This window comes from Ostrinia furnacalis, unplaced genomic scaffold, assembly GCF_004193835.3.
Source record: "Ostrinia furnacalis isolate ACB-3 unplaced genomic scaffold, ASM419383v2 OfSCF0194, whole genome shotgun sequence".
NCBI classification, from domain to species: domain Eukaryota; kingdom Metazoa; phylum Arthropoda; class Insecta; order Lepidoptera; family Crambidae; genus Ostrinia; species Ostrinia furnacalis.
In genome coordinates, this window is record NW_021130433.1 from 169,731 (window position 1) to 184,480 (window position 14,750).

General features: G+C 38.7%; 1 protein-coding gene across 1 annotated transcript; it reads left to right on the forward strand.

The window, feature by feature from the left end:
- Positions 1 to 608: 608 nt before the first annotated feature.
- LOC114354652 (zinc finger protein 615) lies at positions 609 to 14,445 on the forward strand. The gene is made up of 6 exons (XM_028307148.1): positions 609 to 855; positions 5,768 to 5,854; positions 6,128 to 6,179; positions 6,505 to 6,570; positions 11,977 to 12,123; positions 13,101 to 14,445. Exons 1-6 carry the CDS (start codon positions 727 to 729, stop codon positions 14,276 to 14,278), a joined length of 1,659 nt encoding a protein of 552 aa, XP_028162949.1. The 5' UTR covers positions 609 to 726; the 3' UTR covers positions 14,279 to 14,445.
- Positions 14,446 to 14,750: the final 305 nt, after the last annotated feature.

Consider the following 14,750-nt stretch of genomic DNA (forward strand, 5'->3'; position numbering starts at 1 on the left):
TAATAAATAAAATTCAAGTTTAAATGCACTTTATGACATAATTTTTAAATTGTCACTATTAATATTTTTTACTGAATAACCTGCAAAGTTAATTCTACAATTTCTGAAAAATCACCTAAAAGTAACCTTTTCATTAGTGTAACCTAAAAGCAACCACAGCAGTTCAAAAGTAACCAAAAAGGTTACAAAAGTAACCTTCTGGCAACACTGATTTTGTAAGCTAGCTAACTTTTTTTGGCGTTTGTCGATGCAGTGCAGTGGTAAAAATAAAATATCGGTATTATTGTACCGGAGTATTTAAAAATTATATCGTTAACTTTCCTATTGAATTAAAAAACATGTTTAGAAAGGGTTTATAAATCTATTTTCCATAACTTTTTCAATTTCTATTTAAATAAGAGCAGATAAATTGCGAATGCAGGGCCCCGATTACGCTAATTTTTAACGTCTCCAATACAGACAGAAGCGCGTCTGTATTGGAGACGTTAAAAAATAGCGTAATCGGGGCCCAGTTTGTTCGAAAATAATGTAAACTGTAGCAACGACAAATGAAATAACGATAAACAACGTCACCTCACTACTGTCAAATTGGCCACCGACTTGTCAAATCTGTCATTTTCAGCACAAAAAAAGCTCCTCTGTTTTTCAGTCAGTTTTCTTTTCTTTCCGTGGTTTTTCGGAATTTCCAATAGGAATTTCAGAATTCTGTTTATTTTAGCGTAAAAAATGGACTCCGCTATGGTTTGCCGATGCTGCCTGGCACGGCCTCCGGACAAAGACTTGAAGTTATCCTACCAAAGGCTTGGGAAGAATGAAGTGTACTTGGACATGCTAAAAGAATGTTTTGAGATTCATGTAAGTGGCTGATGGTTGAGAGATCTATTATATTTGTCTGCATGTCACATTCCGGCCAAGTAATGTTGGTTGCCATAAGCAACAGAATTAGTTAAGGACTCTGTAGCTGAAACTGCAGTAACATTCATAACTTTGAAACTTTAATAGTTGAAATTCTACTAAAGTGTAAATGTCACAGCTGATTGATTTGAAAGTAGCTTTTGCCTATGATTTTGTCTGCATCCATAATATGCTCCAACATGGGGAAGTTGAGAAAGTTTTATTAAAATTCGGCCAGCAGTGTAGCAGTGACAAATATCTACTATCACAGTCTTTATTGTTTATTTACAATGCAGTGTCCTCCAGTTATCTGGCAGCCACTGTTATCCAACATGCCTATCACTGTTGATTGATACATCATTTTTGTCAATTTTTATTCTTTGATTTGTATTTTGTCGGATTACAATATACTCTTTTTTTTTAAATTCTGGATTATAAAACTATAATGGATCTTAAGTCCAGCAGTGGACGTCTTTCGGCTGAAACAAACGAACGAATGGGTCTTAGAGAGAGTGCTTTTAGTCTTGAGAAATCTGATAGTCTGGTATCTGAATGCACACATATACCACTGTGTTCATCTACGTGAGTGTGTGGGCCCACTCCAGAATGGTCAAGTGCCCACCCCAGAATGGACTAGTGCACACCCCAGAATGGTCTAGTGCCCACCCCAGAATGATCCATTGCTCACAGCAGAATGATCCAGTACTAGCCCCAGAATAGGCTAGTTGCCTAAAAAAATTTTTTTAGTCCGTAATGTTTAATATCAAAAAATATTGGACACATATATTTTTATTTGTCAATCTAACAAATAATTACATAGTTATGGTGCGTTGAAGTTGCGCACGACGTCACAACGTGCGGCATTTTTAAGCAAGCGTTGACGTCACGGGCCTCTTCTTATGAACTTTGGGGCGCTTTATCTCTTTAAATTTTCATTAGTTTGAAAAAGTGAAAAATACGTGTAGAGTATTTTTTGATAAGTTAACTGACGGACTAATTAAAACTCTTGCTTTTTGACCCAGGCAACATCCCCATNTCTAATTCTCGTCACTACACTGCACAACTTAAAATAATTACGTTTTTTGTCGGTAAAAACGTCCTGGTGACGTCACTTAAGCATTTTTCTTATACTGCGTGCGGTCGTTGCGCGTGCGCACAAAGAAATGAGACCGCTCGGACACCGAGCCCACAGCGTGGTAGGGGTGGGGTTGCCCGCTCTTTTGTTTTTTACTACTACTACGCTGAATATTGTGTGCGGATTGGCTTGTCGTACAGGGGTACTACCTACACGGTAAAATAAATCTCGGAGGCGAAAGCAGGATAATAATAATTATTTACTGTAATAAACGAATCATATAATTTTAAAACGAATAATTTTAAGACAAATAACTAACAACTGATATAAAATGGTTTGATATAATGAATATATTTCCTATAAAACTTACAACGTATAATAATCAAAACAAATACCATTCAAATCATATAAAAATACAATGTCGAACAATCAAATGAGATAAAATTCTTTTCCTATAAAACTTAAACCATATAACAATAATTTTATATAAAGTTCAATTTTTATAATAAGCCTGTTTAATGTACGTTTGGTACCTAGTACAAGATTATGAAAATTTATCTTAATCCGAAGAATTATAAGTTGAATTAACGCCTATTCAATACTACTGAGCAAAATCGTCATAAGATTCTTTAACTATTGTAAAGTAAAAAGTAAATATGAACAATTATTTTTTGTTGTAGGTGGGATAAAAAAAAATGACACAAATAATTAAATTGTTTACCAGTGATTTGCGTATCTATTTGGAAGAAAACTTTGTGACGTTACGACGAGTATAATTATGAATTCCATAATTAAATGTGAAACCTTTTTAAGTTCCAAAAATTCGTTGAAATTGTTTATTGACGGTTACAGTTACAACAAAAATAGACAAATGAATAACAAGTTCTATTGGATATGTGAGTTAACTAATCTGGAAAAATGCAAATCCCGTGCTATTACTACGTTGGATAATGAGACTAAATTACATTCGGTGGAAAACTGGGACAATAAGCACAACCACGACCCGAATCCATCAAAACTAGTAACTACAGAAGTCATACAAAATATTAAGAGCGAGTCTTTGACCAATTACGATCGCAAGACTTGTAATATTCTCCAGCACAGTAAACGAAATCATGATGTATTGGAACTTTCGCAATTGCCTTCTACATCAGCGTTACGACAAATTTGTTACAGACAAAAGAAAAAAGGTAAACCGACTTTTTTAGAACCTAAGGACATATTTTTTACGATTCATCACGATAAATTACAGTTAAATGATAAAAGTTTTGTTATTTTTGACGAAATTTTTGGAGAAAATAAAAGAATAATAATTCTTTCAAGCCTAGAATTAATGAGAAATTTGGGAAGATCTGAACTATGGATTATGGATGGAACATTCCATGTAGCTGGAATTTTCCAGCAGCTGTATGTAATACATGGAAATATATTTAAGGATAATAGACAAACCTCCTACTAGGTGGACCGACGATCTGGTAAAGGTCGCGGGAAGAGCCTGGATGCGGGCAGCGCAGGACCGTTCATTGTGGAAAACCTTGGGGGAGGCCTTTGTCCAGCAGTGGACGTCATTTGGCTGAAACGAACGAACGAACGAAGACAAACCTATCCTTTATTGTTTGCATTTTGTTCTAACAAAGATAAATCGACATATAATAGACTTTTTGATGCTATTATAGACTACAGCAATGAAAATAATATAGAACTAAAGGTTCAAAATGTAATAATGGACTTCGAGATCGCTGCTATGCAGATCATGAAACTGATTTTTGAAAACGTTACCATAAATGGATGTTTTTTTCATTTAGGCCAAATAATCTACAGAAGAGTACAAAAAAGCGGGAAAAGTGCGTTATATGGTACCAATATAAATTTTGCGATCGAGATAAAATGTCTTTTAGCATTGGCGCTTCTTGAACCTGACGAAATTCCACTGTATTTTAAAAAACTACAAGAAGAGAGTTCACGTGATGCTATTAATATTATAAATAATTTCGGCGAGGACTTCGTGGTAGGAAGAAACAACAAGCCAAAATTTCCACCACATGTATGGAGTATTGCAAATTTAGAGTCTCGTGGTTTACCACTTACTCAAAATTCTGCTGAATCTTGGCATCATCGTTTTAACGCAATTGTAGATACGGCAAATCCTGGTTTTTATTTTGTGGCAAATGAACTTCTCCACGAGAGTATAAAAGTATTAGCTGATATTGAATGCTTCAAGAATGGTACACCTTCTCCAAAACGCAAAAAAATATACATCTCAAAATGTATAAGAATTAATAATATTATTAAGAATAAAACAGAATACACAGAATGCGAACTCTTGCGAGCAATAGCGTCAAATTTAAATTTGAAAAAACTTCAATAAGTTTTCAAATGTTTTGTGTTTTACTTTACTTAGGCTAAGTTGTACCACCTAACTTTAACCGTAACTATTACGTTAACCGGTGCTTTTTGTATGGATTTTGACAGATTTTTGACGTTTGTCAAAGTTAAAGTAAGATGGTGCAACCCAGCTTTACACACACATATGATAGCGCGAATGCGAAATTATACACAAATAAAGAAATACAATAAGTAGTTATTTGTTATAATAATAATTAATTTAGAATATTTTCTATTATTATATTAAATTCATTTACTGTAATTAATTATTCACAATATTGTTGATTTGTGAGTCTTAAAACACTACGTAATATTGTAAAGAGAAACAAGACGAGCGGGTTGCTGCAAAACAACACCTGCACTAAAACAAGTTTACGTTGCACGTGCAAGCCCCACCTTGCGGGGACACTCGTTATAAAAGCGGCAAGCCGGCCGAATTGATTCATTCTTATTACGGACACCGAACTGTGAACATCTAATAAAAGTATCAAAATGAGTCATCGTTTTACCACAGTAGATAAATCAAAACAGTACGGAAGCTTCATACAAATGCTCGAAATCAGACTCACGCACACAGACGCACGCTTTACACGAGCTCTAAGCGAACCTCGCAGTCCATCCGTCGCGGGTGTCGCGCGCGTTGCGTTTTTAATAATAATTTTTAGGCATCCACTGTCCGCTGTATTGTTAAAAACATGCCACGAATGTATTGCGTAGTATACGGCTACTTTAACTCGGCATCTTCAAGACCAGAACTTACATTTTTTAAACTTCCTAATAATTCTGAATGGTAATAATGATTAAATATTACTTTTTAAATAAAATGCTTACATCTGATATGGTAATAGTTATTTTTAAATTACGTAATTACGCTTCTTAACAATTTGTGTGTTCCATTTGATAAAGTAATTTGCTCAGCGCGCTTTTGTACTAAGTGATGAATTGTACCTAATTTAATATTTTTTTAACTACTTAGTCAAATAATTTATTAAATTACGTATTTGATAATTAAATAACCTAAATAAACGTTTTAATAAATAAGTAAGTAAAAACCAGTGCCCACCCCAGAATGGTCTAGTGCCCACCCCAGAATGGTCTAGTGCCCACCCCAGAATGGTCTAGTGCCCACGCCAAGATGGTCTAGTGCCCACCCCAGAATGATCCAGTGCTCACACCAGAATGGTCCAGTGCGCCCACCCTAAAATGGTCCAAGAATTGTCCAGTGCCCACCCGAAAATGGTCCAAGAATGGTCCAGTGCCTACCCCAGAGAATGGTCTAGTGCCCACCCCAGAATGTTGGGTTGCCCAATTTGATGTGTATTTTAGAGCACAATAAACTTAACTCTGACTAGTATTGCTGAATATCTGTGTTGGTATTTCAACTGACTAAGATAGAGTTCTCTTTATTTTCAGATGCTAACTGGCGAGTGCGAGGGAGACAGTGGAATTTGCGATGTGTGCGTGGGCCGGCTGCGCGATGCGAATGACTTCAAAATGCAGGTATGAGTATGTTAAAGTGTTAACATGGACGCACACGGGTGACTTTTGTCACCGTGAGCGAATCTCACGTAAAAGCAACAAAAAAATGCAGAGCCTTAAATAAAAAATACAATCTAAATGCTTTTTTTTAGAGTAGGTAGGCGTATTGTGTCGTTATTAGGGTCTAATAAATAAAATTGGTGAACAAGTTTTGTGACATCTTAATCGGTTCTGTAATTAATTCTACAATTCTTTTCTATTTTAAATCAAAAATGAATATTTTAACTTTTTCAGGTGCAGCAGTGTCAGCGGGACTTCGCCAGTTGCAAAGATATACTCGTCAAAGGTGATTAAAATAAAGTTTTATTTTTTAACTTTAACAGCGCAGCTAACGCGTGTTCGTAAAACTTAGATCGATCAATCCACGAAGACGCGCCCCACCAATTTTCGGTCTCGGTCGCGCGGGGTGCGGGGAGTGTGGTCCGAGCAATCCGTAAGGCATTATTGTAGTGTGCGTGTGCACTCATGGATCATTTAGCGTGTACCGATAACACTCAAACATTAGCGGAAGAATGGTGGGGCGCGTCTTCGTGTCGTGGATGGAACAATCTACAAAGGGTCTGATTTTCAAACAGGCTAACTTATTAAAATATCATTTATCTTTTTTACAGGAGAAAAAGTTAAAGTAAAGGAAGAGATAGCAGACGGTGATGATGATAACGGAATATATTTCTTACGTGAGTTCTTTATTTTTTACTATAAACTGCATTATACATATTTATTTCACATGCTTAATCACTAAAGCCTGGTCCGTGAGCACGTAGAATTTTGTCCAATGACCCCAAGCTACCCATCCTTATCGCTCGCGCGTAATTATGTTGCTGTCGCGACTGTGCGACGCGCGCCCGCAGTGAGTGTGCGAGCGCGACAGTAACATAATTACGCGCGAGCGATAAGGATGGGTAGCTTGAGGTCATTGGACAAAATTCTACGTGCTCGCAGACCAGACTATAGTAACAATATACAATCCGACCGAGCTAACTGCGCACTTCGCTGAATGCGACTCACTTCCCCGCGTTTATCCCGTTTGTACCAGATCGTCGAAGTGACGTCACGCCCGCCAAGTGCGCAGTTAACTCGCCCGGGTTGTACAATAACTAATTTCTAAGCAGTTATTTGCTTGTATTATGATAAACCACAACTCTTCAGTAAAAAAAAATGCTTGCATGAACCTAATGCATAAAACATACCTAGTACCTACCTACTATCCGTTCGCGATAAGTTTGGCGCTGGCGATATGACGTCACTCGAAGGGAAGCGTCTATAAGTGTATTTTTATTAGTAATATTGATAAAAAATGTGTATTTGCGTAAAATAAGACACATTAATTGCATTTAATCACTAACTAATTGCGTTTAATCGCGGTTGGGGGAGGGGACGCACATTCCACGGACCGGCGAACTTAGCGCGAACGGGTAGTAAAGTGAATAACGGAAAAAATATGCGGCGCGGGCCAATGGACATTGTGTTGGACAACGGGTTGTGAGCATCTTAAGCCTACTGTCTGGCGCAGTCGGGTAAATCGTTCGTTTCAGCCAAAATATGACGTCCACTGCTGGACAAAGGCCTCCTCCAAGGTTTTCCACAATGAACGGTCCTGCGCTGCCTGCATCCAGGCTCTTCCCGCGACCTTCACCAGATCGTCGGTCCACCTAGTAGGAGGCCTGCCCACGCTACGTCTTCCAGCCCGTGGTCGTCACTCGAGAACTTTCCTGCCCCAACCACAGAATAATAATAAGTACTACGTACAGAAGTTTTACTTCGCGAAGTTATTTAAAAAAATGTATGCTCAATGTCATTAACAATATGGTGTAATTTAGCCTGTCTCAAGAGTCAAGCACCATTTTGTTGACAAACGTCAATGATCGGCACTGCGCCAAAGCTATAGGGCTGACTTCGGTAAAATGATGTGACGTGAGGTGCCAAACTGCGGAAAATGGCAGAGGAAATATATGATTTAGCATGAATTATCATGAATAATATTAACTACTTATTTACCTCTCAGTGTCTTGAGGCANTCAGAAGAGAGGAGTGAAGAACCTACTACCCGCCCATATGCTGAAGTAGGAAACCCTGACCGACGCACACCTGTTCTTATGAAAAATCCAAGATTCCAAGAACTCAGCAATATTTCCTCGGGAACCTAACAGGTCTCATCCCTGGTGAAGAATTCACGCATCACAGCCACTCAAGCTCAAGAAAAGAAGCTTTTTACCGATCGACCAGCAAGTTGGACTTTGGACCAGTCGATTGTTCAAGGCGAGGAAACGAACTTGGGTCGGAAACCGGTTTGAGTATTTTGTGAGTTCGTTCCAATTTATTTCCTTTTCTTTTCGCTACAGAATTGCTAATAACAGTGCATAATTTTCATTTCCTTGCAATTTAATTTTCATTTTTTATTTTATCATTCCATAAAAAGCTTATGAACGTCAAAGTGCATCTTTTGAATAAAATACTAAATGTGGCCCAATCAAAGGAACACTAACGATTACCCAAAAAACGTAGCTGTTTAAAATCTAAATTAACCATTTTCAATAACTTTATTAGACTTCTTAAGATTTGGACTGAACTTAGTCAGGAACAATACCTGGAAGGGCGTTTAAACAAATTTGATGCCATATACCCTATTTTTGACGATTTACAGATTGACATCGAGATGCTTACGGAGGATTCCGACGCTGAGATGAAGTAACGCGAGCTGTTTGAAGACCAGTAGCACAAGCTGGCTGCGGCCGCGCGGGGCTTGCTCAGCGCGCCTCGCTGCCAGCAGCGCGATAGCGGTTCCGTTTCGAGCAACAATGATGTTCAGCCACCACCAATTAATTTTAAAACTGTCAAAGCGAGACTCTTCCATAGATCTTGTATGGCAATATTAGACTGTAACGTCACTATTTTGTCCACTCAATCAAACTTCTTTTTCAATTACAATTCAACCCAAAATCTTACTTAATCTTATAATGCAACCTAAAACTTACAGATAATTTAAGATTAGTTAAGTTTTTAAGACCAGAATTAAGTTTACCTACTTATTTTTTGAAAATGTTGAACTTTAAAATTGTTGGTAAATGGTGTCAAATACCCAATTAGCAATTGACAATATTCATACAAAATGTCATTATCAGAATAACCGAACAGTCTTCTAAAGAATAAAAAACGTTTCGGTTCCTTTGCTAAAGTTAAGTTATTTTACACAGTGGTCTGGTAATAATTTGAGTCCTAAATACTTAGAGCCGTATCAATCAAATCTTAAAAATTATTGACAATGATCGATATAAATAAATAAATAAATCATTTATTTTCTTAGAAACATGGTAACAAAATGAGCGATAGAAAATGTCAAATCCAACATGTTTTGTCCGGGATATGCATGCAACTTTTACAAAATTAGAATCTATTAATATTGCATAAATTTAGTCTTGGATACACTAATAAAGAGGTTTATTACAACTCAGCCATTTTGCAACTTTGTCTACCGTCTTATTAATGTCGAATTCATAATTAATAATGTCATTACAAGTGATAATAATCGAAATGTCATCAGCAAATAATATCGTTTGAAATTCAGTTACATTAGGCGGGTCATTAATGTAAATTAGAAACAGAAGTGGCCCTAAAATGCTTCCTTGAGGTACACCGTATGAATTTATCTTTGGACATGACTTAAAGTATTTTAGTTTTTTAGATTTTTGATCGACTTTGGATATTTCGACATACTGTCGTCGGTAACTACTTAGCCATTGCAGTGCACGACTTCTCAGGCCATTAAACTCACATTTCCGAAGAAGTCTCTCATGGCAGACATAATCAAAGGCTTTGGTCATATCAAACAGTACCACCGCTACATGATCTCCTTTATCAATTGTTTCCGTAATAGTTTTAATCAAATTAAATGCAGCTAAGGTTGTTGATTTACCTTTTTGAAAATCATTTTGATTATCTTTTATAACGTGGTGCTTTTGCAAAAATACAAAGAACACGATGCCAAGTACAAAGTCTCTATATACTGAGCATCTTAGGATAGTACCGAATCCGAATCTTGAATGAGCCGTGATAGCAAAATAATAAAATTACCATCACAATAATTACTTGTCAAAACAAGCCACAGAATAGCCTCTGAGTTCAGCAGACATTCCTGGAACGGAAATTTGTCAATCCAAGCCAAGGGCCTCTGAGTTTGACAAAAGTTCCGTATTCCTTAGTGCAGTTGAAACAAGCGATGTGTTTGGCCGCTGAGTTTGACAAACCTTTAGGATAGCAAATTACTTGTCAAAACAAGTCACGGAATAGCCTCTGAGTTCAACAGACATTCCTGGAACGGGAATTTGTCAAGCCAAGCCAAGGGCCTCTGAGTTTGACAAAAGTTCCGTATTCCTTAGTGCAGTTGAAACAAGCGATGTGTTTGACCGCTGAGTTTGACAAACCTTTAGAATAGCCTCTGAGTTCAACAGACATTCCTGGAACGGGAATTTGCCAATCCAAGCCAAGAGCCTCTGAGTTTGACAAAAGTTCCGTTTTCCTTAGTGCAGTTGAAACAAGCTATAGCAAATTACCTACCTGTCAAAACAAGTCACGGAATAGCCTCTGAGTTCAACAGACATTCCTGGAACGGGAATTTGCCAATCCAAGCCAAGAGCCTCTGAGTTTGACAAAAGTTCCGTCTTCCTTAGTGCAGTTGAAACAAGCTATGTCTTTGACCGCTGAGTTTGACAAACCTTTAGTCAGAAAAAGCATGTTAAAACCTCTGAGTCTGGATAAAAATAAAAATAAACGTTGTCCTTTTAGATTAACGAGACCGCTAGCTCGAGCACGAGCTGCTTGTCAGCATGGCCGTGATAGCGCGAATGCGAAATTATACACAAATAAAGAAATATAATAAGTAGTTATTTGTTATAATAATAATTAATTTATAATATTTTCTATTATTATATTAAATTCATTTACTGTAATTAATTATTCACAATATTGTTGATTTGTGAGTCTTAAAACACTACGTAATATTGTAAAGAGAAACAAAACGAGCGGCTTGCTGCAAAACAACACCTGCACTAAAACAAGTTTACGTTGCACGTGCAAGCCCCACCTTGGGGGAGACTCGTTATAAAAGCGGCAAGCCGGCCGAATTGATTCATTCTTATTACGGACACCGAACTGTGAACATCTAATAAAAGTATCAAAATGAGTCATCGTTTTACTGGCGCCCTACGTCGTTCACGATCTCAGTCACCTTCAGATGGACTTCCATGTACAACCCTCACCAGCTCCATCTGGTTGGGCGGATACCCGTCCAACTCTAACACATATTATAAATGTTTGTTTGCAATAATAAATACTTTTTTTGTATATTTTTTTTTATTTGTAATTTCTACTAACAATCGGCATTTATTATTATGTATTTATTAGGTTTCAATGGATTTCCACAGCAACCATGGTATTGATATTAGGTAGGTAATGATTAACAAATACACAAAGCTTGCAGGTATACAACATGCAAATTTGAGTAAAAACTTGAGATTTCTATGGATTTCCACAACGATATTGGTACTGATATTAGGTACGTAATGATTAATAAATACACAAAGCTTGCTTCCATGCAGAAAGCAAGCAAGCAAGCAAGCAAGCAAGCAAGCAAGCAAGCAAGCAAGCTAGCAAGCTAGCAAGCAAGCAAGCAAGCAAGCAAGCAAGTTAGCTAGCAAGCAAGCAATTTGACTAAAAACTTGAGACTTCTGTCACGGCTCCGGCACTGCGGGGCTCTGGCGGTCCCTCGCGTGCTATTCGTTCTCCTCAGCCCGCGGGCCGCCTCGCCCCTCCGTGCCTACGCGCTTCTAAATTACACTCTAGGGGTATGGCAGACAAGACTACGTGGAGTCGGTTTTACGGCGATTCGTTTTTACAAGCTTTNGTGCCCCGCCCACTGTATCTTGATTTTAGCAATCTGCGAGCTATGTCGGTCACTTTGGTTCTCCTGCGGATCTCCTCATTTCTGATTCGATCACGCAGGGAAACTCCGAGCATAGCCCTTTGGGTGACCTTGAGCCTCCTCGGCCTAGTCGGGTAAATAATACACCCTATTTGTACTATTACAGCGTTAAAAGACGAGTTATCCGAGTACGACGAACTAAAGCACGACAGCAGCGACGACGACAAGAACTTAGCGGAGATGCTGTTCGACGGCGTCGGCCTCAAGAAGAAGCTTGCTAAGAAAAAGAAACGGTTGCTACTTGACAAAAGCGGTGAGTCAATCATCCCGGGACATTATGGAGGGGTTCTGGAATAATAGGGGGTATTTTGGAGCAGTAGGGGGTATTCTGGAATAATAGGAAGGCATTTTGGAGCAGTAGGGGGTATTCTGGAATAATAGGGGGCATTTTAGAGCAGTAGTAGGCATTTTGGAGCAGTAGGGGGTATTCTGGAATAATATGGGGCATTTTGGAGCAGTAGGAGGCATTTTGGAATAATAGAGGGCATTTTGGAGCAGTAGGGGGTATTCTGGAATAATAGGGGGCATTTTGGAGCAGTAGGGGGTATTCTGGAATTATAGGGGGTATATTGGAGCTGTAGGGGGTATTCTGGAATAATAGGGGGTATTTTGGATCTGTAAGGGGCGTTCTGAAATACGAAAATCAGTTGGGTCCCCTGCTCTTAGACACTTCAGGTAGGCGTAAAATATAAAAGTATGACGAACTGAAACACGACAGCAGCGACGACGACAAGAACTTTGCGGAGTTCGCTAAGAAGAAGAAGCGCCTTCTGCTTGACAAGAATGGTGAGTGGGGAGTTCTGGAATAGTAAGGGGCATTCTTGAATAGTAGAAGAGGGCTCTAGAACAGTTGGGGGTATTTTGGAATAGTATAGGGGATTCTGGAAAAGTAAAGGGCATTCTGGAATAGTTGAGGGGTTTCTGGAACTTTGGGGAGGTATTCGGGAATAGTAGAGGAGGATTATGGAACAGTAGGGGGCATTCTAGTACCGTATGAATTCTGGAACAGTAGGAAAGGGCATTGTGACCCAGAGGGGTAATACAGGTATTTAGGCAGGGCAGTCTCTTAGACCCTTTCATTTTGATCCAGGTGATTGAGAGAACATTCTGCCTCAAGTGAGGGGAGCATGGCAGGATCCCTGCGCTTTGACAGTTCAAGACGAAACATAGTCATTATTTCCTTTCCCTTGTAACAGAATGAAAATTTTAACATTTCTTTATCATTTTCAGAAAAGAAACTCCTCAAGAACCCTCTCAAGTATTCTCTCCGGACACTCACCGAAAAACTGAAGAAGCCTCTCTCATGTCGATACGTCAGCGAGAACAAAATGCACAAGCTGAACGTAGAAAACATCCTGAAATACTCCAACTGCACTCCATTCCTGAACAAAACCATAGCGGGCATATCCTGTGCTTACTGCAAAGAAACATACCAAGATCCGCAAGATCTGAGAGTCCACACTCAAGAAGTCCACAGAAATGACGAGCTACATGACAACAAACGAATGGATAAAAACAATTTGTCCATCAAAATTGATATAACAGATCTGAAATGCAACATTTGCAACGCCCACGCCGACACAATATCATTATTGAAGATACATCTAACAAACGAACATGACATCAAATTTTATCCGGACGCAAACGACTACATCCTAGAATTCAAATTAACGGACACAGAAATTTTAAACTGTGCGTTATGTAACTCCACGTATGAGACGTTCAAAATGTTGCTACAACACATGAACGGGCATTATAGAAACTACATTTGCGAAGTGTGCGATATGGGCTTCATAAATAAGCACAGATTGAAAAATCACCAACGCACACATGATATTGGTACGTTTAAGTGTTCATACTGCGATAAAGTGTTCACGACTCGAGTGAGAAAAGCCTGTCACGAAAAATATACTCACAACACTAGTGCTAGATACACAACAAACTGCCCGCACTGCGACCAATCGTTTACAAGCTATTATCAACGCAATAGGCATATGTTTAAAGAACACAATCAAGTGGCAGCGAGTTACAAGTGCAATATATGCGTGAAGTCCTTCATTTTGAAGTCTAAATTAACGTCTCATATTAAAAAAGTTCATCTTATGGAGAGGAATCACATCTGTGCGGAGTGCGGTCAAGGATTTTTTATCAAGCAGTCGTTGGATGAGCATATGATCAAACATAACGGTGAAAGAGTGTTCAAATGTACAGTGTGTCATAAGGCGTACGCTAGAAAGAAGACTCTAAGAGAGCATATGCGTATACATAATAACGATAGACGTTTTAAGTGCGGTGTGTGCGGTTCCGCGTTCGTTCAGAAGTGCAGTTTGAAGAGTCATATGCTATCGAATCATGCTATAACGCTGTCCGAGTATGAAGCGGCCAGGAGTGAAGCGAGCAGTCCATAATTGGTAGGGAATGGTAGCTTTAGTAGAATCTTTAGCCGAAGTGGGCAGTGAAAGCTACCGTACCGATCCAAGGCTACCATATTCCAGTTGGCGCCACTGTAGAGCCTTGTCACTAAAGTCCGGTCGAGCACGTAGAATTACGTCCAATGACCCCAAGCTACCTATCCTTATCGCTCGCGCCCGTCGCACAGTCGCGACAGCAATATAATTACGCGCGAGCGATAAGGATAGGTAACTTGGGTCATTAGACGAAATTCTACGTGCTCGGCGACCGGACTATAGCTGGAGGCAAATTCTGGTCAGACAAGTGTCAAGATATTTGTGAAGACGCACAAAATATGTGTGTTCATACTGTGTTAGAAGTTGTGCAAGAATTCTTTGCGATGTATTCTTTTATCAACGAAACTGTCTTCCATTATGCCCGCTATCTTGTTTTCAGACTAACGTGTCACTGAATAAAATTACTTTTCTT